We start from the raw sequence: 26,577 nt of genomic DNA on the forward strand, positions 1-26,577 counted from the left end.
CAGAGGTCGTGCAGTCCCTGGGCTTGTTAAAATGCTGTGCTCATTACATTATCTTGCTTCCGCGTCATACCAGACAACTGTGGGCATAGTGGGCGGGGTCTCGCAATCTACATTCTCGCGGGCCTTGACCCAGTTTCTCTATGCACTCAATAGACGCGCTAGGAATTATATTCATTTTCCTACAGAGGCGACAGAGTGGCTGGAAGTCAGGACTGGCTTTTATAATATAGCAGGGATACCATGTGTGCTGGGTGCAATCGATTGCACACATGTTGCTTTGATTGCACCTAGTCAGAGTGAGCATGTGTACCGCAATCGGAAGCACTACCATTCACTCAATGTACAGGTGGTATGTGATGCCACGATGAGGATAATGCATGTGGTACCCAAGTTCCCTGGTTCCAGTCACGATTCCTCTATCCTGAGGAACTCTTCAGTCTTCCATGCGTTCGAAGAGGGACATTTTGAACCTGGTTGGCTGCTGGGTGAGTACATATTTACATGTTCTAACACAAAACACATGTTGATTTAGGAATGTTGGCATTGTACAATTTGATCACTAATGTCAGCTTATGTGTGCTCCATTCATTATAGGTGACTCAGGATACGGAATTAGGCCGTGGCTCTTGACTCCGGTGCTAAACCCTCAAACTGAAGCAGAGGACAGGTACAATGCAGCCCATATATCTACAAGATCTGTTATAGAGAGGACATTTGGCCTACTCAAGACCAGGTTTAGGTGTCTGGACAGAACTGGTGGGGCTCTTCTATACAAGCCTCAAAAAGTGTCTGATATTATCCTTGCCTGTTGCATTTTGCACAATGTTGCACTCAGGCACAATGTACAGTCAGACCTAGCTGAGGCTTTGGTAGACGAGCATCCCACCCATGTAGCTGCTGAAAATGAACAAACAGCCAGTGGTGGCCAGACACGACAGAATCTCATCAATTCATTTTTTTCTTGTAAGTACAAACTCATATGTTCCTAGTACTACTTTTATAGTTTAATTATGTTATATTAACAATAATGTTTCTTTATATAACCTTCTGTTAGGACACAGATGAATATGGGTTGCACACCTTTCTTTTCTCTGCTGTGTGCACAAAGGGATGTGGCACCGGTATGTTATTGTTGCACAGGTTATATAATCCCTCTTCAATTGTACTTTAGTTGTGTGTATGTGAATACAACTTGGGTAACAAAGCAATAATATTTTAGCATTGTGTTATTCCTTATGCTAAGACAAAACACATATTATGCCCATAATCATTCATGCTTCTAGTATGCTTACATACAATGTTATTGGTGCAGTGTAACATGTACATCCATATGATGTGTACACCAGGCTGATTTACATTTTGAATGTCATGAAATATACATGGTGTTGTACATTTAACACCAAATACACACTTTGCTGTGTTGTTTACGGTACTGAAGATGGCATGTCAATGTTTGCAATTTATATATTGTTCCTTTGCATTATAGGTATATCTCCAGTATGACTGATCATGGTATGTATATTTGCTGACATCTCTCATAAGATGTGGCTACCTCAATCTTCCTATAATTATTGGAACTAAAAACCCAACATATTGGTATAAACACAAATGTTACATATATGTACTTTCTGTATCATGTATATGCATTTAGCTACTCTTGAGCTTTCATGTGCATTGTATTACAAAATGATTACTCACATTTCATCACATTTTATGTATGTTTCCTTATAATTTCCATTAATGTAATATAGAGGTGGTTGGAGAAAAGGGGATAACTGTACTTATTTGTTTACTTACGGGAGCACATTCATCACTAGCATAGACACACTTTTTAAGACAACTGTTTGTGTCTCTATCAATTGGTGTAGGATCCATGTATAACACCGACAAATGATAACACCAGCTTTATTATGGTAGCTTATATCATCATATTGACTATACTATGTATTTCTAAACGATTAATAAACACAGTAAACTATAGTTAGTTAGGTTAATGAAATATACACAGAAACGTACTTCATAACATGATGGTGATGTCATATTCAGAACATCATGCATTGGAGGGGACCATAACATCTGGCCAGTAACATTATTTGCTACAGTCCCAAACCATTTTATCTACATACCCATGTAACAAGAGATTTTAAAAATAAATGGCTACTTGGTTGTAAGTGTCCTTTACATTGGGAGAAGGAGTGGCTCACTGAGTAAAGACACACACTGGCACTGATAGTTTGAAGCAGGGGAGTCTGGTTCAATTCCCGGTGTGGGCTCCTTGTGACCTTGGCCAAGTCACTTTATCTCCCTGTGCCTCATGCGGCAAAAAAACATTTGTACGTTCCACGGGCCAGGGACCTCAGGCTGAAACATGTGTCTGTAAATCGCTGCGTACAACTAGCAGCCCTATACATGAACATGCTCATATTATTATTATTATTGTTACATAGTTTCGACAGTCATACGTTCCATTACATATTAGAATACACAAATGTGTTAGCAGAGTGGGAATGGTTGTTATATATAAAACACACCATGTCATAAAATGTTAGTAGTCATTAAAGAACACTCAATAAAAATTCATGAGGCACTCTTTTGCAACATCATTATGTTAATTAAGTGCTTATGCAATATAGGCATAAGGGTATCACATTTTTAATTGTTTGTTAATAAGCGCTGCAAGCAATATAAAATTAGTTCCATATGTAGTATAGTAGTCGGTGGCTCCTCCTCACAATCATCTCATATAAAGGTAGACTCTTCTGAAATCATACATTGATCCGATTGTATCTTCCCCGACATCTCTGAAATACAGCAAACACATGATGGTCAAAGATGGCACCTTACTAGATATGCATCCGTGACAACGCGTTACGCAGCTCTATATGATTGTGTAGATACACACGTCACTCACTTATATGTTAGAAGTAAAACTGTTCATCAGTATGTAATGTTTCTTTAAATTTGTAGCAGGCATAACTATGTATAAGAAGTGAACGTTGCCTGTATACTGAAAGATGTGCGCGCACATCTTTGTGTGCGCACGCACTTCACGCTTGGCTCCACTAACTGTTAGCGCATGCGCAAAACAAAGCGTACGTTGTGCGTTCAATACATGTTGAAAATACCAGTAAACATAACATCTTTATTTCAAATACAATGAAGACGAAACTACATTCGTTCTAAACGAGTACATCTGTATTCTTTTTAAACAGACGTGTTTGAACAGAAAGCACGGCCGATAACACAATGCGCAAATGCAATACGTGTGACGTCATGTTAAGCCAGCGTGAAACGCACGCTAACACTCCTCCCACTCAATTAACATTCGGCTAACGCCCAGGGTACGCCTACAAACACTGAGCCGCACGCATCACACACTGCAGTTACCGTTACTATAACAAAACATGACAGCCAATAGGCTTTGAGGCGCGCACGTCGCTTGGGGGCGGGACTTACATCACTAATCCTTTTTAAGGACGCCTTGGCCCATGACAAGGGTCCCACGTCATACGTGGTGGACCCGGTTTTCAATGTTGTAGATGTTGCATGATAACAAAACAGGTATGTGTTAGAGTAATGGTAAAATGTTGCTAATATGTTTAAAGGGATAGGAAAGTACGTATATTTATTCCGTCAGCAATGTGTACTACTCTTTCAGGTCCTACTATATTGTATTAGGAAACAATTTGTTTGTGATCGCTACATGTTATGCAGTCTGCAATGTTACGCTGTATCCACGCATTGAAAGTGAAAATGGTGGTTACAAAAAAAAAAAAAATTTAAACGCAGAGTCAACGCATAACGATTGTTATATTTACCATTCTTCTAGAATTAACTCTTCGCCTGGCTGCAACTGGTCGCTCCAGAAATGCAAGCCATTTTCATCCACGCTTAACCCAACCGCTGAATCCAGTATGGCACATATCTCCTCCAGGATGCGCTCATAGGAATCGCCACTGCTTTCTTCAAATAATTGGTCGGGAGGTAGGTTCATTTCTTCCGGTTCCCATTCCAATGCAATTTCAGCTGAAAGGCTTGGTACATAATCATAGTACTTTTGTTCTTGTACAATGTGGGTTTCAGGAATGGAGGCTGCAGATATTGCAGCACGTATCGATTCAAACGGATCAGTAGTAGCGGATACATTGCTATTGCCATTAGGAATAAATATGCCTTTCACGACAATATAAGTGCCGTCTTTCAGGATAAATTGTTTTTCCGGGGCAATCTTCCAGAAACCATAGGTGTGTTGTAGCTTATCCTGGTCACGTTCAAAAAAGTCATTACTTGATAAAGTGAATCTTATTGAGGAATTAAAATTCCGTGCATGCTTACTGTCTTGGTAATAAGGATATTTTGCTCGAATGAAATCATCGATTTGGCGTGTGCTTGCTTTCTGTCCGCGACTGTTCAAGATGGCTTCACAGATCATGTACTTATACCCTAAAAGGGGATTAATATTGTTAACGAATTCATCAGCCATGTCTGAGTAGCACAAAAGCTGTGTGCAGGTCTGTGTTATTTGCTCATCAAAATGAATGTGCTGAATGGCTAACAAACTCCTGTTTTTCCTTGTCAAGGTCAACAAAAGTAACTACTTTGACTCCTTATTTCAAACGCCAATTGGATTTGTTTGTCTAATTGGGTTAACAGTTGTGGTTCGTGATATGGGACTGTGGGAGAAACATTTCTCCTTCTTTTATCTCGTTTGTGAAAAACATCCCTAGACTGTGAATGCGTTCACATAGTGTTTTTTTGAAAACTAACAAAGACCAGTGTGTGAAAATATTTCTTAGCCAGGCATATCAGTAAAAACACACCTGCAAAAAGAAATGTTTTTTCCCCGCTTACATTTCTGTGTGTATGTGAAAGTCTAGTTAACTCCCTGTCTGCATGAGTTTAAATACGTGTGTATATATATATATATATATATATATATATATATATATATATAAATATATCTCTTATAAAAATATATATATATTTATATATAATATTTTATTTTTTTTTATATTGCAGGAGTACACACAACATTGATGGCATTAAGTATACCTTGTATGAAACCTATTTAAATGGTGAGAAACATGATTGAATGAAGTAATAAACATTTGTTTAAGCACAATACTGTTAGAGTCTCATACTTACAGTAGGATATTTCTCAAACATTAGGCCTGTATTATTAAAATAGTGTGCTTTCACAAGGAAGCATGAAGTGTATTAGTTTGTGTATACCAGTTTATATAGTACTATATATATATATATATATATATATATATATATATATATATATATATATATATATACACACATATATACATATATATATACACATATATACATATATATACACATATATACATATATATATACACATATATACATATATATATACACATATACACATATATACATATATATATACACATATATACATATATATATACACATATATACATATATATATACACATATATACATATATATATACACATATATACATATATATATATATACACACTCACACACTCACACTCACACTCACTCAGTGTGTGTGTGTGTGTGTGTGTGTATATATATTATTATACATTCTGAGATGTTATAGAAACGAACACACAACTGATTAAAGGACAAAATTACAATGGCCAAGCAAGGCAAAGGTAAGTAATAATTTACACATAATCCTGCTGTACACGTACAAGAAAGATGTTTGCACTTACTTAGGTGTTTTAATAATTGCATGTGACTAATATGCATATGCAATTCTTACATCAATTAACACACCCAAATGCAATGTTTTGCTGCAAAGTCAATGGCAGCTTCTCTAAACTTAGCAACTGGCTCCTGGTGGACCATTACTGAACAGACGATTACAACATAAATATTTATAACACAATTAATTATGAGTGTTAACATTTCCAAAACTTCACGTGTACAAGAACATAGTTGAAAGTTTGGAAACAACACAGTCTTCAGCATACATACAATAGTAATTAGATAATCTGAAGTCAACAAAACAAGGCCAAACACATATTTTCTGAATTATAACATTTATTTTTTTTGTTCCTTTTGCGAGCGAGTAACAGGCCTGCTTGTTGTCTCTTGAATTTTCCTTTTTCTTTTGCCACCAACTTTAGGCACAACAGAGCCACTTTGAGTGGCCTCTGGCACTTCACGGGCAGGGCTTGTGGCCAGTGACTGTTCACCTACGGGGCTTGTGGCCAGTGACTCACCTACAGGGCTTGTGGCCAGTGACTCACCTACAGGGCTTGTGGGCAGTGATTCACCTACAGGGCTTTTGGGCAGCGATTCACCTACAGGGCTTTTGGGCAGCGATTCACCTACAGGGCTTTTGGGCAGCGATTCACCTACAGGGCTTTTGGGCAGCGACTCACCTACAGGGCTTTTGGGTAGTGACTGTTCACGGACAGGGCTTGTGCCCAGTGACACATGTGAGCAAGTTGGTAGACACTGCACAAGTGATGGTTGGTCTGTTTCATGTGTGTCTTGTTTTGTTTTTGTCGCCTCCTTTGTAGGTGTCTGCTGCTGAATTTGTACAGATGGCAGCGGTAGGATGTCATCAGGAACCTGCACAGCAATGTCTGCTACTTGACCGGTAACATTTGGGCCTGGTGAATGCATATCAGATGAATGTGGTGAAAACTGACCTGCATGAACAGATCCTGGCTGGGAGGTGTTGAATTGTGGTACATTAGTCATTCTCCAGTAATTAGCTTGTGTTTGCTGAACAACTAATGCTTCGAATGAGGTGTTGATTTTTTGCAACTGTTTAGGCACTTCAATGAAGACTCTGTGGAGATGTGCCAATTGTGATACTGTTTCTTCCTGCAGTCCAATCATCCTTTCCAGCACTGTCATCATGTCTGAATGGCGACGATTTTCTGCGTCCACTATTTTTCCCTCTGAAGCTACAATTGCATCGTATGTGGAAGTTGATGGACGATTTGGCGGTACAACAGTTTCTATTGGCACCTCTTCATGGTCACATGATTGTATTTCAGTCTCTTCTGTGGCGTCATCCTCATCATACTCATCATCCTCATCACCATGATGTTCTAAAAAGAAATGTACACATTATTAAATGGCATGTTAATGTATGCTGTGTTACTATGTAATTGTACTGTGTCCTAAGTAACACCTAACATGTTAGCATACGTTTTATAACCTCATTAAAAACTACCTTGACTTACGAATAATGTTTGGACTCAGTATGAAATATGAATGAATGAAAAGTTGCTCTAAACTCAGAAGTCCTACATGATAATTAACATCACTAACACAATACATGTTGCCTTACACTTAATTTTCACTGACACTAAGTAATCCTATTTAAAGAAGATGTGCAAAACAAATAATGCACATGACAACATAACATATAGAAGAGCACATATTATATGGCCAGCAAATGATACACTCACCTTCTAGTAGTGTTGAGCTGGCTGACCCAGGTGAAGACACTTGTTCCATCTCAGGTGACACATGTCCTCCAGGGGCAACTATATATAACAATAACATAAGTTTTACATTTACATGTGTAAATATTGAACAAACACTTATTGTATGTTCTGTATTTATGATTAACTAACAACATCAGTTCCTTAACCGAAAATGTGTGTGAAAGTGAACATAAATAGTTGTAATAACACTGTACATGCCTGTGTACTTAGAATTTTTGAGTTCCCTAACATACAACATACTATGTTTCTGCAGTAATGCGTGAGGATAAATAGATTAAATGAGTACATAAAAATCATATGTTGTGTAGTGATATCAGTATCATAATGTACATAACTATCATGAGATGACCATTCACAATGGTTATCATGAAGGTGGTCATATTGCAAAAAGTGTTGTTTTTGGTAGAGGATATGTGTGGTACATTAATCGAAGATGTGGCACACCTGAATGTGGCTGTGACTCAACAAGACAACACATGCAGTGTGTGATAATGTGTCTTTGATAGTAGTTCAACTATAGATATGAGTGAACTAATGTGTGACGTACGCTTTGATAAGTAATGAGTTGTTGGGGCATTTAGTAGCTAGAGTTAAGCTTTCAAATGAGTGTGATTAACTTCAGTTGTGCTATTCAGGTTGTAAGAAAGGTATTCCCTTCCCCAAAAAGCCTAATCAGCCACACCTTTCAATGACTTGAAACAGGTGCAAATGGTGTGAACTAAGTTGACCGTGAAATGAGGCTGTAATTAGTGTGTGTGCTGAACCCCACCCCCTCTGTTGAAGTGTATGCTGTGATGAGATATTAATTGCAGCTGCTTTAACACAATGGTAGATGAGCTAAGTAGTCATCTGCAGTGTTTAAGTTATGAAAACAATGACATAACATATGATACGTGTGCCTCATTATGCTGTCTGTATATGACATAAAGCAAAAATGGACCTTTTCATAAGCAACTATAGATGTGTTAGTGCCAGTGATGTTTGTAGGCCGTTACATGCAATTTCTTTGATGCATGCTTAAAATAGGCAGTAATGTCATGTTTGTCGGAGTAAAATCAATAAAATACACAATAATATGATACATATTTCTGTTCTGTACCTGTAGCTACTAATAATTTCTCATGAACATGTGTTACACATGTGTACTACCCTGTTGTTCCCCATCTTCGCCCACCATCAATTGCTTCCACTGCAGCTATGCATTTTGGGAATTCACATGTAAATGAGCACGCAATGGCACGTGCTATATTAGTTACTGCTTTTAGTAGGACTACTACATATATGTCTATTTTGAGATATATATATACAGAATCAGACATATACATATATAGATGCAGGTATGCTTATATTGTGAAGACAGTATAAAAAGCAGTGTAAATATGCAAAATAACTGTAAGCAACGACACGCCTAGTACAGTAATATTTATCACCTGCTGGAAATTGTGACGGATAAATTCCAATGTCACGGTCACCAGCCAAGCCTTCCACGACGACGGTAAGTAATTTTGGCTGAAGCAGCTCCTCCAATGGAGTCAATATGAGACGTTGTGGTGTGGGCCCACCTCCAGTGCCAGTAGCATGCACGCGTTGGTCTTGTATTTTCTTTTTCAATTTGGACCTAATATCATCAAATCTTTTCCGACAATGATACTTGTCCCTGACACTATTCCCACAGGCATTGACACCAATGACTATTGTGTCCCACATTTCTTTTTTGCTTGCTGCACTTGTCCGCCCTTGAAAAACATATAAAAGATATGAGGTAAATTAATAATAATATAAGCACCAGTTTCCTACACTGCTAGCTGTTCCAAGAGATAGCAAACATGCTGTTTTATGTGTAATATGTGCAGCACATGAGCATTCACTACTAAACCTATACATGTAAGCAAGGTTGCATTCATATTGTATGCAGTTCTGGCAAATTGACCGCCTGTGTTTATTTGTCCTTGTAAGGCATGATAAAAAGCTGTGTTTCCACACTAATGAACATAGAAAGATATTGTGTACCCATATTTGCATATGAACAAAACTCAGATGACCTAGGATCACATGTATTTGAATAATAAATGTAAAGTTACACTTACCTACTAAATGTCCATAGAGACTGTCATAGTGCTCCAGAATGCCAGTGACAAGAGCCCTATTTTCCTGGTCATTGAAGCGAGGATTACGTGGCTTCTCCACACGTTTTTTCCGAGCAGGTTTAGGGTCAGAGCTTGGCTGGTGCTGACTGGACTCTCCTTCTTCCAATGGAAGAGCCTCCAAAAGCTGGCCACCAGCAAGCACGCCACCACCAGACACCCCATCAGCAACTGCGCCACCAGCAGCACTCCCAGCACCAGCACTCCCACTCCTAGCACCAGCACTCCCACTCCTAGCACCAGCACTCACACTCCTAGCACCAGCACTCACACTCCTAGCACCAGCACTCCCAGCACCAGCACTCCCACTCACAGCAACAGCACTCCCACTCCCAGCACCAGCACTCCCACTCACAGCAACAGCACTCCCACTCCCAACAACAGCACTCCCACTCCCAACAACAGCACTCCCACTCCCAGCAACACCACTCGCAGCACCAGCACTCCCACTCCCAACAACAGCACTCCCACTCCCAGCAACACCACTCGGTGCACCAGCAACATCACTCCCCTGAACAGAACGTTCACTCCGACGCGTACTCGCATGAGTAGCACTCCCACTCCCACCAGCATCACTCTTCCCACGCTTTGCGGGCATACTTCCAGCACTCACAAAAAACAGACAAGAAATGTACAGGCAATCACACGACCCACTTCCACATATAAAACAAGACAAAGATGTAAACAAAACAACAAAGGACAAAGCTCACCCAATACACAACAAGTCTCTCAGTCAATATGCAAATCTTCAATCGTCCAGCTCTGTGCGTCTCTCTCTCTCTCTCACTCCCAACAACACAGAGAATGATTAGCAGTACACGTTGCCTTTAAATATGGCGCGCAATCAAAAACATGCTTGTTTCGCCTGATTCAGCAAGATTTGTGATTGTGCAACCTAACAGCACCCCGCCACGCACGCCGATACACCTGTGTGTGATCGGCTCATCATCGTGAGAGTGGGCGGATTTGTTTTCTGGTTGATTTTGAATGTATTCGGCACTTACTGCATACGGAGAGGGAAAAACGCCAATAACATGACTAATCGATAAGCTTGCCGATTTCACATAATCGTCGCTTACTGCATGAGGCCCTTAGTCCTAACTGTTAACTTCCCAGGCGCTAATCCCGGTTACAGGGTTTACAGAGTAGAAAGCACTAGTCCAAGACCTGGTCTTTAGGATTAAAGCCGGTGATCAGTTTTAGAAGAGCCATGTGCAGTTAGCTACCCCCTTCTCCTGCAGTCTGCCCTTAACTTCCTGCCTCTATCCTAATATAGGGCTGGCAGCCTGGTTATTTAATCCAGTGTACCTCGAAGTGAGAAACTAGGAGGGATATGTATAAGTGTCGCCAACTGGACAATTGCTCCCCTTGTGCTAAGCACATTTTGGGGAGTGGTTATAGTAATTAGGGGCGGAGTCAGCGCAGTAATACAAAAGTTTCTCCACTAACGGTGACAAATAAATCTACCAGGTTTAGGTGGCGCGAGTCTCGGCTCCGAAGAGGTCTGTGCCAAACGTAAAAAGATACATTTGAAAGATTCGTACATATGTCGCTGTTGACAAATTGACACAGATGCTCCATGTTTGGCACAAATTGCACTACTTTTTATACATATCCCCATAGGTCTTGTAGCTCCCAGTATACTGGAAACCCAGAACTGGCTCAGGCAGAGGCAGTCTGCATATGAAGAAGGGGCAGGGTGTCTTCCCTGTCATATATATGTACATAAATACAAGCAGGTGTCTTGGACTTGCCATCATATTAAAAGAAAGAATGGCTGGAGAAATCCTGAAATGGCTTTTTAGAAAGTGCCATTTACTTCCACCTAACATGCATTTTACAGAGCACCTGTGGGATAGCTGCAACCACAATGTTTTCTTTCTTTCTGAACATAAACATTACTGTAGCCCCCCTTTTGGGGACTATTGGTTAGTATACGGGTTTAACAGCCTTAATGGGTTAACTGTGTAGGATCACTCAGGTTACTACCCTCCCCATCATGTGATGTATGATCAGTATGCATAAAGGATAGCCACGCCCCAGTATGTCTTATGAGCAGTGATGTCATTATAGGGAGATAGAAGGGTGTATATAGATCTTCCCAATGTTCTGGAAGCAGGTTCCTCAGAGTTCATACTGACGCCTCACCATGAGTCCTGTAGTTAGGTTTGTATGCATAGTGATGTGTATTAAGGATGTCCTGTCACCATTTATTTATTTCAGTTAATAAACATGCCCTATATAGTAAGTGCCTATAGTAATGGCCCTTGATTGTGCTTATTCGAGAAGAGGAGTAACCATGTGCTCAGCAGGGAGCTCTCAGAGTAGTAGCTCCGGAGCATAATCGGATCAGCCCCACCAGAAAGTCCGAAGTAAACTCCCAATTCAATATGCATGGACGAGGTAGGCAGTACACAGAGTGGGGATATTGATCCCCGAGGGCAGAGTTTATTCTCAGCATAGGTCCACTGGAGATGGGGCACTATTGACACTATGCAGGAGATTGTCAATCTAAGGCCTCGGCCATGTTAACTGCTTGATTGCTGAAGCGTGCGGACGCGCGCTCCCGCTCAGCACTGAGCCCCTACAGCCGCAATTAGAGCGGCTTTAGTAGGGGCTCGCCTACGCTTCCGCAAGCGTGCGGAAGCATAGGTCGTAGCAGATTTTAAAATTCCCCCGCTTGCCGGCGCGACAGGCCGGTCACGTGAGCGGTTCGCCCAATGGGGGCGAACCAGCTCCGTGACGCCACTGGCCCGCCCCCTGATGGAGCGCAGGGCAAGCAACCGCAAGGCCAGGGAAAGCACCCGCTTTCCCTGCGCCTCAGCGCGCCTCAGCACGCAAGCGAAGAGCCTCGATGAGGTCTTACTATTACTAAGGGAAACAAGCATAAGTACCTCCCCAGCATAGGAGTGAGAGTAACCAGGGGAAGAAGCACAAAGTAACTATATTGTTTTCTACCAGTTAATATCTTAAGTAAAGTCTGTTTTATATGTGGAGCATTATCAACAGATGTTTGTACTATAAAAGTTCTTGGCGCCCATCATTAATCTATCTGCCGGGAATAGAGGGTTACACTAGAGATGTGTGAATGTACTCAAATGTAATCTGCACGTTTTGTTTTGTGATTTTTCCTTTAACTATATGTTTTTTGTGAAAGTACACACTGTTGTGCACAGGAATGCATGCAAATCTGGCGAAATGCAATATTTCCACAAAATGTTGTAACTTTTCCCAAAATATTGAGAAAATCGCAGTACATAAAGGGCCAAGTAATCCTTGGCAATTTGCTATAATGTTTGGTTAACATTTTGCAAATGTTGCTGTTTTTTACGTACATTTTTTTGTGAGAAAACAACTTGCAAATGTTGTCTGATTTAAGAACTTACTTGAAAAAAAAAATCTCACATCTCTAATAAACACCAACAGTACAACATTATATCAGTGACATAAGCTAGCATCTGAAATAACTATTGCAATGCCTTTATTAAAGCATTGGAACCTACCGTGCTATTAAGTAATACATGAGTGACACATTTAATGAGCGTAATAATTAAGTGCGAGTCAGTTCATCTTTCAATGATTTGTTTAATCAAAGTACAGTATGCTAAGCTGTGTAACACAGACATTTTTTTTGAGTTTGCAATCAGAAAGAAGAACAGGGCTTCCTCAAATTGTTTTACTAAGTAACACTTACACTGTACTACTAGAGATGGATGAAACCCTCATCCAAGTTGGCAAATATTGTAAACGATGAAAATTTGCCACAGGTGAAAAAGTTGCAAAGTTACAAATTACTGCACTTGAATCTCCCACGGAATTTTTAATGTTGTTGACAAAAAAATTTGTGCAGTCTTTATTTTTATTATTCAAAAATGTGAAAAATAAAGTATTGCAACCTATTTAATTTTAGACCAAATATCTTACAAAATATTACCCGGAGATTTGAGAAGTAAAATCAGCCACTTCACACTTCACCATTGTATTGTCGGCATTCATTGATAGAATTGCCAAAGCAATACATTCTAAACGTATAAAAAGAACCATAGCTTACCATTAATTTACATCTGCAGTAAGTAACCAACATCTCAAGGCAATGTTTTGTAGCTTATTCTTATAATAATTTCACTGCTGTCACATTACCACAAACTCACTTAAGAGTCTCAATACATCTAGTTTTCCTTTTATGGAATAAGATACTCAGTTTCAATTTAGGATAATTAACTAGTGTTTGCTTTGACAGAGATGATGTCAGGACTTCAGGCGCAGGTTGGACCTCAGTGGCCAGAACAGCAGGAGTCAGGCGAGGCTTAGTCTGGGTAACAGGCACAGGTCCAGGGCAGGCGGCAATTATCGTAGTCTAGGTCACAGGCAGAGGTCAGCAGCAGGGGATCCACAGGGACCGGGGCTATGGCAGGGACCGGGGCTATGGCAGGGACCGGGGCTATGGCAGGGACCGGGGCTATGGCAGGGACAGAGGCTATGAAAGGGACAGGGCAAAGAACAGACTGGGACAAGAATAATTACAGGCAAGGACCTTTATTAGCAAGGAATGAACAAATGCAGAATCAGGGATCAGGAACAGGCTGGGGCAGAGAAGTCCAGGAAACACAAAACAAAGGCAAGAAAAAACAGAAGACAGGAAACTATAAAGGTTGGCAAGGACCGAAGACATGGAAACACAGGAGAACCAAGAGAAGACAGAAGCCGCTGCACACCCGGTGGACACACAAAGGAACTGTATGAGAGGGAGATTTAGGAAATTAGGTCAGGGCTATTTCTGTCAGATTATAATATAATAATCAGGACCGCCAAAAGGGGGGGGGGTGAAGCTGGGACAGCTGGCCCAAGTTTGGTAGAGGAGCAGGCCTCTTGCTCTACAAATCTCCTCCTGCTGCATTAATTGGTTCTGATGCGTTTCCCACACCCCATGCTCACAGAAAGCTACCTCATCCCTTTACCCCCCAAACGCCACCCCCTCCAGTCCCCCACTTAACAAACAAGTTTCCTGGGACCCAAGTAAAAACTTCATCTATACTGCAGGCCCCGGGAGAACTGGCCATGAGCGGATAATAGTCTCTGATTATATAACAGACAATAAAGTAAAGGGGCTAATGAAGGCCAAAGGGAATAATGCAAGGTAAGTAATGGCCATTTGGTAATTGCAGACAGACATGATCACTAAATTAAACACACACAATCAAATAAAAGAATAGAAACGTTGCTGCCAAATTACTGTAACAAATCCCTGTAGTGGAATGAATCTCAGTGTATAGTTGCTTAAGGGTAAATATTGACAGACACTCTGCTTTTAGAAATGCATGATTATTCCATTTCAGTGACAGTGTGGGGATTTTGCATGCTTTCAAGTTCAAATGTAGAAATGTGCACTTTCTGCCATGCTTTTCTAAGAAGGCTGGCTTTTTTTTTAATCAAATAACAGTTCAGATGAGAGTAAAATGAAAAATACTATAATCATATTTTGTACATTATATATGAATTCCGGAAGCAAATCTGTAGCTTATATTCAAGTCATTTTCACTAAATCCTCTACCTGCATTTTTTAAATGTAAGTGCCTACCAAAAAGAAGCTTGTTGTTCACTTCAAAAATAGAAGCGAGGGGCCGTGAACCCCAAGCACTAAGGCTCAAGTAACGCTAACGAAAAAATCCAATATCATAACATCCTTAAATCCAATAATATATGCACGTCTGGACGGAATCACAGGTTGAAGATATATATCACCAGGTCTCAAAAGGCACTGCGGACATATATACACAGGCTGGGGGGAGGGGTAATATACACAAGGGAGGGGAAGAACCAGAGCTGCCAAGCTGCCCAATGTAACTGAACCGCCCAGCCGCTCCAACCCTCCCTAATCCCGCAGCCCCCACGATACCTGCTATCACGCTGAGACCAACAACTGGTGTGTAGGAAATCCTCCCTAATAAAACACAGCGAGTTCGTCTCCCGGTGACGCGTGCTGCAGCCAAAGTAGGTAAGGTACAAAAAATGCTAGAAAAGCGGTGCACTGCAGGAAAAAATGTACCAAACACAACTGATAGAAAAAATTAGATTTCCTAAGAAAAAACGGACAGCTCCAAGCGCACTCTGACGCATTTCGTCCACAAAGGACTTTAACAAAGTTTCTATCAGTTAGTGTTAGAACCTGCAATAGTTGGTCATGCATTGATGTGGCTTGCAGGCTTAAAATGCTGTGGCCAAAGGGTTTAACTAAATTACCCTTTTTCAAGAGATATATATATAGATATTTCACTGTGTATTTTTGTCATATTCGATGTAGCTTTGGTCTTCTCTGTTTTTTTTGTATACATTTAGCCACCGCCCAGTAGCACTCCAATCACCCCTTATATACATATTATATATAAGATGTATATTACCAGATGATGGTCCAGTAAAGAGAGACAGCACACACGGGTAGAAATGCAAAAGTGTATTAAAACACAAAAACCAACGTTTCTGTTCCTACAAACGGAACCTGAGGAAGGTTTCGTTTGTAGGAACCGAAACGTTGGTTTTTGTGTTTTAATACACTTTTGCATTTCTACCCGTGTGTGCTGTCTCTCCTTACTGGACCATCATCTGGTAATATACATCTTTTATGATTTTCTATGGGACTAGGATCTGGATTTCCTAATGTTTATGTGTGTGCTGGCTGCGAATAGATTTTCATATTATATATAATATATATATATATTATGTGGTAACTTTTGGGGTTTCTTAGAGCTCGCTGGGTATCTGTGTGTATTTGTATGTACACACATCAATATTAACCATTTAAGTAAGGTAGGTGCATAGCAAAACAATTGTTTTGTTGTAAGTAATTAAATTAGTAGCTTAATATACACAGTTTCCATAGCTTCAATCCGCACCTCAAGCAAAAAGAAAATGCATTCCAATGATCTCACCCTCAAAGGAGTTGCAAAGGGTTATTCATAGCATTGTTATTAATAATGGTGCTTAGAAGCAGTCCAAGCCAATAACCTAGATCTGCCTAAAACAATTTCTAAGCTTTTGTATAAATATACATTGTAAGCAAAACAGTTATACTGAATGCAGATACATCTATTTCTATTGCTTCAATGCTAATTTGCAGTAACATCAATATTACATATGCTCAAATTGAGTTTTACAACATGCCTTTATTTGGGCGATGAAATAACTAAATATGTATTTTTTTACTGGTATCCAGTTTCAAGAAAAAATAAGTATCATTGTAAGTACGTCGTCAAATATTTTACTAAAATTATACTAAAAAGTGGCGCTAAAAACCCTTAATCCTACTCTGGAAATATTAGTCAACCTTAGTTAAGTATTAAAAAACAATAATAAATCAAACCACAATATAATTAATAATATACAATAAAGTCAATAACCATTTAGATGCTAATTAGTGAATTGTACATACCCAGCTATGCATGTTACTCATCACAAATATAATCATTTCCTATATGCCTGCAGGCTGACTAGTAACCCCCCTTGGGGGTCCCTGTTAGTTCAGAATATTATAGTTTGAGAGCGTGGGAGCATGGGGAAATAGAAAAAAATATATAGTGTAGTATTGTTAATCAAGCTAATAACACTTAAAAACTGGTGAGACATGCAATCAGAGTTAGATCATGTTAGTAGCCTTCGTCACTGGGCTTCTCTGTCCTAATCAGCTCAAAATCCAAGTTAGTTTATTGGGGGGGAAATAATACCAAAAATTGTGTATTTAAAAAAATATATATATTTAATCCAAAGGATTAGCTCACATGTTTTTATGAGAATAATGAGTATTTTCATTAAGCCCTTTGGGTATATGAGATGGGAAGGGGGGGGGGGGGGGGGGCGCAGAAGTGAGTAAGATGCTCCAACGTCTGTCTCATACTGAACAAGACAAAAACTAAAAGAAGCGAAAGAAATCCTTAGAATTGGCACAGAACTCACAGGTATCAGATAGATTTGTGGGTATAGTTTGTTACTTAACTTTTATTATGTAGTTTAAAAATAGGGGGATTCAAGCAATATTGTGGTCAAGCTACAAATTCAGAAAGCAGAGATACATGCTGTTGAAGTTGATTTAAAGGGGACATTCCCTGAACGTATGCCTGTGCATAAGTAGACAAATAACTATTATTAATTTGATTCCAATGGTTTGTGTCTTACAGTATATCACAGAGAAACATGTCAGTAAATAAATGTAAATTTAATATGGCTCTCTGTAGAAAATCCCTACTTGGTATACGTTGATACTAAATAGGTGATAAATGCAGCAAGATACATAACTGCTACATTGTATGAGTGTTTGACAGCAGCAAACGTGATACTGTAGCAACCACAGCACTATGAGTAAATCCTTTGTACTCATAACATTAGTATAGCTGATGGAGACATTGTTATCCTGCCGAGTAGTGTTGTACCGGATCCTGTGGATTGCTGGGTCGCTTTGGCTTACCTGCAGCCGGCAAAGGAGGGTGAGGAAGAACGCTGTGGCGGGGGAGAAGGAACACGGCAACATCGTGGGAGCAGCAGCAGACAGACAGCTCCTCCCCGGCTGTCCAATAGTAACACTCCTGCTCCAATCACATGTTACAAGAGAAAGGGATGGGGGAGCACTGGTGGAATGATAGAGTAGGGTACAGTCTGGTTCAGGTGTGTGAGACTCTGAAGCATTAAAGTGGATGTTTTAAATCTAAAATAGTTTTAAACACTCACACGGCCTTGTGCAAATGCTTGCGCATCAAGGTATCTTTACGTCCTCACTTCTTTGCCTTGTGGATTCGATCTCCACCTCTCCCGACGGTGGCCGCAACAGGTCAAAATAACTGGGGGATTTTGAGCAACGCGTTTCGCTGTATGGGCTTCCTCAGGCTCCGTAGTTAGAATGGATATGGCCGCTCCTCCTTTATATACTGCGGCCGTCCAGACTACTACTCCCCCCCTCAATCTTACTTCTAAAAACAGCTGGTCTAAGTGACTAACTACGGAGCCTGAGGAAGCCCATAGGACAAAACGCGTTGCTCAAAATCCCCCAGTTATTTTGACCTGTTGCGGCCACCGTCGGGAGTAGGACACGGGAAGTGCAGAGCTCCATCCGGACGCGGAGAGAGTCCAACTGCAGCACCACGAGCCCTGCTAAACATCCCCTAGAGACTGGCTTTTTACCTTACCCCACACCGCAGCTCACTAGTTGAGTAAGCGGTGCGTTTGTTGTTTATTTTCATTTTGAATAAAGACTGTAGCCTTAACTCCTTGGGCTTATAACTTCATTTATCATTCTGGGAGAGAGAAATCACCATCAAAGGGACGATAGAAGGAACAACTAAAGATACCTTTCCAAGTGTGCACTCACACTTGGCCGTGTGAGTAGTAATACTTTGATATATTTTTTTCTTTTCCCCTACTACCTGCCATACAATTTTGAAGCAGTGGGACTGCCTCCTGGAGTCCAAAGATACCACCCCTTAGAGTGCACCCACACATGCCCGTGTGAGTGTTTAAAATTTTTAAATTTTATATTTTAAAGTTTTAAACCTCTGGCTATATTGTTCCCTTGCACATATATTTTGTTCATATTTTATGCATTTATTCCGAGGGTGACACCACACCAAAGAAGAAGGAGAGGAAAAATACAGACGAGAGGCGGAGATCGAATCTACAAGATAAAGAAGGTGACATCACACCAAAGAAGAAAGAAAGGAAGAGCTCAGATGAGAGGCGGAGATCGAATCCACAAGGCAAAGAAGTGAGGATGTAAAGATACCTTGATGCGCAAGCATTTGCACAAGGCCATGTGAGTGTTTAAAACTATTTTAGATTTAAAACATCCACTTTAATGCTTCAGAGTCTCACACACCTGAACCAGACTGTACCCTACTCTATCATTCCACCAGTGCTCCCCCATCCCTTTCTCTTGTCTCCTTTACTTTGAAGGATCCTGGGTAGATCTTCCTTTGGGGTCGTTAGAGTCACAGGAGGAAAAGAAACAGAGGGAGACCTTGCCCACTACCAAGGTTGTTATTATACCCATATCCAGCATTTAACTATTTACAGGTAGCGCCCGGGTATTTCTGTTCTATAGTCCAATCACATGTTCCCTGGCTCCCACCGGCATCAGCTGTGATGTGTTACGCTGCTCCCACCGGCTCAACAAGAATTTCCTCCGCTGTCACCAACACCACCAGGATGTCTGCTGCTGCTCTCACGATGTTGCTGTGGTCCTCCTCACCCTCCGCAGTGGTCTTCCTCACCCTCTGCCGCCAGCTGCAAGTAAGTGATCTGAGCAGAACAGAAATTACCCGAAGTCGGTTCCAGTCCTGTTGTGCCGAGTCCGGGTAATTTCCGGGTACTCGGTACATCGCTATTGCTGAGCACACTTGCAAATATACTATACAAGCAGTGTGTAGCAGGAGATTAGCACCCTAAGGGGTCAAAGTACTGTACAGCTATCAACCAGTTATCTACACTTGCTAGTCCTACAGTTATAACTACCTCTCAGTGATCAATCTATGCATCGTCCTTTTATTATACATGGCATAATGCAACACAATATTGCCAGTACCTCCTTATTTTTAAACGACATTAAAAAAATTAAGGAATAAGCTAAACTCACAAATCTACCTGGCACCTGGGAGTTCTGTGCCAATTCTAGGTATTTCTTTTTCCTCCTATTGAGCACCAATCAACATACCTGCTCACACATTCATGATAGCTGAGAAAGGGTTCCTTGTGTTGCTGAAGTGTTACTGCCCGAGTTCTGTTCTCCTAAGGTGATCACCCAATGGGTTTCACCAATACTTCCTCAGTGAAGCAAACTGGAAGACATTTGCACATCTCTACTGGTTACATATGATATGATACACCTTTTTACCCAAATAGTGTGTGATCTCACCTTTCATTTGGTCTCTTCATATACTGTATAGACCATTGAGGGGTGGGTAAAACACTACAGTAAAGCCAGGGAAATTAGAATATCATGGGAGGAAATGTACTCGAACACATGGCATAACTTATTGCATGACAAATGCATTTTGCACTAAACACATTAAGAACTACTGAGATTTAAAGATTAAAGCTGCAGTTCAGTCATGTCTGGTTTTTTTTAATAAATCAGTTCAGTAGTAAGAAAAAATACTTTTAGCATTTTCTGTTTTTAAAAAAACAACTTTGAAAGACCAATTTTCTTGTATTCTATTTTAACAAGCATTTGCTAAGGCACTGCCCCTTCATGTCCTGTCACAAGCCCTGGCACACCCCTTTATCAGCCCTGCCCTCCCTCTAGCACATGTCAGTGCAGGAGTGCTCATGAATATTCATGAGCTTCCACTGAGAGAAAGAAGCAGAAGAAAAACAGATCCCTTCACTAATGATGTCACCAAATTTTGCCAATCAATACATGGAGAACGAATTAACCTGCAGCTATACAGTTCTTTAGGTAATTAGAGATTGCACACATAAAACTATTGAAGTAAAAAAATAAATTAAAAAAAAAAAAAAAAAAGACTGAACTGCAGCTTTAAGGGGTATATTTATTAAAGTCTCCTGGCTGCAAAACTGGGTTATACCTAGTGTAAAAGTGAACCAAAAAGTGCTCGTGGCTCAAAGTGACCAAATATAAACAGTGCAATGTGCAAATAAACCCAGTGATATATAGCACTGAAAACACATAATACTGTCACTCCATATGTGGAACTCCTCAGGTGCGTGGACTCCTGGTTAACCTCATATGAAGAAAAGAACCGAAATGCAGAGTATTTACATTTACATTTATGGTCCTCCGTCCATTTCAACACGTCACAGCCTCCCCAGCCAATCCGGATAGTATAGGGTTAATATGGTGGCCTCAGAGAGTCAAAAAGCCCAACATGTTTCGTCCAAAGACTTCGACTGGGGTCATATCCGGATTGGCTGGGGAGGCTGTGACGTGTTGAAACGGACGGAGGACTCCGAGCGCGGGTGAAATGCGCTGATGGAGGAGAACGGAGCTCAGCAGCTGATTTGGGAGCAGTCAATTCGGGAGAAGGGTTGAAGGGCGCCCAAAGTAACTTCTTACTTATACACCAACGGGGAGAGTGTGAGTTTGTTTCCTCCCCCCCTGTGTTGTTTGTCATCATGAGTAAATGTTAATACACTATACCCTCTGCATTTCTGTTCTTTTCTTCATATGAGGTTAACCAAGAGTCCACGCACCTGAGGAGTTCTACATATGGAGTGACAGTATTATGTGTTTTCAGTGCTATTTATCACTGGGTTTATTTGCACATTGCACTGTTTATATTTGGTCACTTTGTGCCACGAGCACTTCTTGGTTCAGGTTTATGTAATTGCGGTTTGGGGAAAACGCAGGTGTTCAGGCAGCAGCTTGATTTTAGCACAGTATTTGTTGTGCTTTATTAACCCTTTATCTGTCACCTAGTGTAAAAGAACTGTGCCAGATTTATGGAATTCAAAAATCCAATTTGCTTTTAATGGGGTTCCATTTCCTTGATAAATATGGTGCTGTTTTGTGCACTGTTTTTTGCCCTAGTTTTATCACAGCTTTGCATCTGTGAAACTTTAGTAAATAGTCTGACAAATGAGAGTGTGATTAGCACCACTTTGATCATAAGCAATTGAGTAGGACTGCTGGCATTGCTGCATGTCCCAAAAGAATTGCATCAACAAAGCACACAGAATGGCAATTGCATGATTTATGTTATAGTATATTGTTGATATTGATGAGCAATGCAAATTTCCCTGAAAATGAATTACTGTTTGTAATGATGAAAATTGGGAGTTCTTGTTATATTTAATAAGACATCTCTTTAAAGGATGATGTCACATCCTTTAAAACTCATGCAACCTATCACATGGTACAGTAACCAATGGGATTGTCTTCAAACCCATTGGCTTTAAAACCATGTGATATAGCTATGTGGTTTGAAGGATGTGACGTACCTCCCTTGGAGATAACGTCACATCCTTCAAAAAGAAGAGGCGGGCACATGATACAGCATCCAATCAGATTGGAGCTGTACCATATGACCCAAAAATGTGACGTCATAGGCCATATTTAAGGCCTTGATGCCTCATTTGAGCTCAAGAAGGCGACGAGACAACATTGTGTTGAGGATTTACCATTGGGTTTTTTGGATTAACAGATGAAGAAAGAAGATGAAGAAAAGCAAGAAATAATTACAGATCAAGAAAGAAGAAGGTGTTAGAAGATGAAAGAAAGAAGAATTTGGTTACCTTGTCCGGATCTTCATGGTGGATGGCATCGGATTGAGTTTGATGACGTCGCGGTACGAGAGCTTCATGATACCCCAGGATTCGGAGGGCCAACGCTTCTAAAGTTAAGTTACATAATGAATGTATGTTAATGTAATTTTTTGCAGGTTTTTGGATTGGATCTTATTTAATTTATGTTTTTCATTGCCCATTGACAGATAATGTACTAATCTGACAAATACAGTACTAGCCAATGGGTTTTTTTTTTGGCAAATGCTTGTTTTATATTGTTTTGTTTTTTCTATTTGAGTTTATGTTTTGGCTTTAATTGTTTGACATTTTGCTGGCTTGTTTATATGTTTGGATCAGATTGATTGCTGTTTTTAATTAATTATTTCTTGTGTTGGCTCCTGCACTTAATTGGCTATTGTTTTTGTTTATTGAATTGTGTTGTTTTGGTGCTTGTGTATTTTTTATTATTGTGTATTTTGGGCCTTAATGTCTTTTTATTAGGGTGACCATTGAGTGGTATAGTGGCTTATAATGACCATATTATATGGGTATGATGTATCACTATGCCAATCAATGGATACAGGGTGGGTATAGTAGGTCCGGGCTGGGTGGTTAGGCCACCCGAGTGGCAAGCGGGGGATGGGGGTTAACCCCTTAATTACTATAATAACCGCTAAGGTGATTGAGGGGTTAGGGGCTATTAGATTGTTTTATTTCATGTATTATTTCTGGCAACGGAGGACATGGCCCTGCAGTATGCTGATGAAGACGCCCTTCATAATGGCAGGGGTAAGTGGAAAGATTTTTATTTACATTATTATTGCTGACTGGCTAATGTTTGTTTTAATAATGGGCACATGAGCTATTATCCATATCTGGATAATAGTTCTTTTGCCCATTACTATACTGTATGTGTTTGGGGGGGAGGGGGGAGAGGTGTATTGATTAAAGTGTATGCCATATTTATTTATTTTTACAACTGGATTGGTACCGCAGGCCATCGGGGACCCACTAAGACCACCCGAGGACCCCCGGACGCCCACAGGGACCACCCGGGGACACCCGCCGGCCTATGTTATCAATCCTGTGTTAAAATAAATAAAAATGGTTTTATGTGGGCGTACACGGGGAGGGTTATGTATTGGTGCTTATTACATATTGTGATGTTTATTGGGGAAGAGAGGGTGAGTGAAAGGCCAAGTACCCCCTTCCCTCACCCCCTCTGCTGCCAATAAAGCTGCTGTTGTTCTTTAACCCCTTCATTACCTTAGCAGTTACCCGCTAAGGTAATGAAGTTGCCTGTAAATGCATTGTTATTGCATCAAATTGATGCCGGGGATCTCCGGTGCTGATATTAATAGATATTCTCTCCGAAGTCTCCCGGCATCAATCCGATGCAGGAAAAATGCCGGTTATCGGTAGCATCTCAACACCTACTTGCCAACTTTTCCTGGCGAGACTATTTAGAGAGGAAATTTCAATTTTAGAGCTGCGATTAGCCTCGATAAGCTAATCGGGGCTATTAGAATAGCACAAGTTTGACAAGCTGGCGATAAGTGCTGATAAGTGGCTTATAGCCGCACGTTTGGCAATGTTTTTTTTCTGCGCAAAGTTTTTTGCCGGAAAGCTCTCTTATCGCTGACTTATCGGGGCTTACTGAATCGCAGTAGGTTTTTTGGTGATAAGGTGGCGATAAGTGGCTTATAGGAGTTTAGTGCATAGGCGCTGTAGTTTACGCCCCCATTCATGGTATCACAAAGTACTTGGTTCCTATAGAGAGCTGTTTTAATCTAGTTTTAACCATGTTTTAATGATCTGAAGATGATTGGTTTAAGAATTAAGGAGTGGTTAGTATATTCTGACTGGTAACCTATTTTGAACAAAAGAATTGAAAATGTATATAAAGCCTGCCTGGACACTGTTTTGGCAGAGAGTCTCATTTGACTTTTGTGTGTATGATCATACTCTGTGCTTTACTGTGCAATAAACACCTTATAATCTAGAAGCCATGTTTGTGAGTTTGCAAACAACTATATACCCCAGCACTGTTCAGCCTCATATAGGGAGTGAGAGCTCCACATGCGTGACACAGAAAGGAGAATGATGATGTGGTGGTGGCGAGCAATCACAGAGGAGACGGTATCACCCACTGCTCCCCTGTCACCTACTGCTCGTCCTCTTCTACCATATGGTACCCCCTCTCCGCTCCCACATGTCACCTACTCTTTCCCCTCACATGTCACCCCCTCTCCCTACTCACACTTGGTCTCTGTTTCAGTGTACAGTGCGGTAAGGGTATAATTTGCGTGAGTGTACAGTGCGGCGAGCAGATGTTATTACTCCCACTGGCATAGTACAGCGGGACATAGATAATGCACCATGCTTGCATTCAGTAGAATTGGGGAAGGGGCTAACATATTAGATACACTGTAGTTTCAAAATTGTGTTCAAACCTGTTGGCAAAGTGTTCCAAGCTCGTAAATTGGCATAAATTTTAAAGACGGTATCTGATGTCATCCCACAAAATGCCTAATTACCTGCTGCTTTTCAATTCCTCCCCAGGAAGTGTGCCCACAGGTTTGTATGAGGATTTGAAACTATCCTGTTTTCTGTGAACCCGATTAGTTGTATCTCATATCAAAATATGAGGGACCCCCGTGTGACTACCAGCTGTGAGGATTCGCCATTCTGGCGGTTCTGTCCCCTTAACCCTTACTCGCTCGTCTGGTTCCTGTGGGACTCAAGAGAGGCAATCCAACGATGGTATTTACGCACTGCGCGTGGGCACTGTGCGGGTCCCATCAGTCTCCGCTGTTCCTGGGCCCAGGGTGTGCTCCCGGTCCTCTGGCATTAATGCATGACGCATGCGCGGTGCATGGTCTCCCCGGCGGTCTGCGGTCCCTGCCTCTCGTTCCCGCCCCCATCCTGACAGAGCTACACAGTGCAACTATACTCCTCTGTCCCTGCAGGCCCCGCCTCTAGTCTCCGCCCCCGTACTGGCGTGGGTGTCGTGGCGCGCACTGACGGCATGCAACAGGGTCGCCAGCGTGATGCGCGGGTTGCGCGCGGCGCACGCGCACTCTCTGATACAGTCTCAATTGGCTGTGAAATAGGACGCACCTGCGCGATCCAGCAGCCTATCAGAAACGGCAGTTCTCCTTCCTGGATACCTCCCATTAGTGGGAGGCCCTTTAAATATGCTCTCTGTACTCTCATACCTGCTGAGCATAACTTCTGTGTGTGACGCTGAACCTCGCTACTACATGACTGTCTGCCTTAACCTTGCCTGGAACCTTGGACTTTGTGATATTCTTCTGCGCTGACCTTGGCTTTGGATACGACGACGCTGCTCGCTCCTGCATTGACCCTGGCTTTGGCTCTACGACAACTCTACTCTCTCCAATCCTGACTCCGGCTACGTACCCCAAAGATCCACTACTCTACACTCCTAGACCCGGCAAGTACCACGTTTATGCTGTCTTCTATTACCCTGCCCCGGCCTGCACTCTAGACGCGCCCTCGCGGTTGTGGTCAGCGTTCTATACCAATCCCTACCTAAGCCCGCGGTTGCGCCTCGTTTGTGGTGAGCTACGTGTTACACCAGCTACAAGAGGCCCCTCCCCATTGGGGGGCTCACCATGATTTATTCTTTTTAACTTTTTTGATCTCTTGGGAGCTGTACTAACCTCCTCTCTTCTGGCACTTACCTGTGATAACCATTTGGGTTGATATGCCTA

General features: G+C 41.2%; 2 protein-coding genes across 7 annotated transcripts in view; both read right to left on the reverse strand.

Annotated features, from left to right (window-relative positions):
- The window catches only part of DLGAP2 (DLG associated protein 2), a 1,048,830-nt gene that overhangs the window by 851,408 nt on the left and 170,845 nt on the right, over nucleotides 1–26,577 (reverse strand). The window lies entirely within an intron of this gene.
- Nucleotides 6,049–11,200, reverse strand: LOC142491867 (uncharacterized). Its single transcript, XM_075594687.1, has 4 exons — nucleotides 11,164–11,200; nucleotides 8,906–9,211; nucleotides 7,437–7,514; nucleotides 6,049–7,073 (listed from the first exon to the last, which is right to left on the reverse strand). The coding sequence occupies exons 1-4, from the start codon at nucleotides 11,198–11,200 to the stop codon at nucleotides 6,049–6,051; spliced, it is 1,446 nt and encodes a 481-aa protein (XP_075450802.1).

This window comes from Ascaphus truei, chromosome 4 (genome assembly GCF_040206685.1).
Source record: "Ascaphus truei isolate aAscTru1 chromosome 4, aAscTru1.hap1, whole genome shotgun sequence".
NCBI lineage: Eukaryota > Metazoa > Chordata > Amphibia > Anura > Ascaphidae > Ascaphus > Ascaphus truei.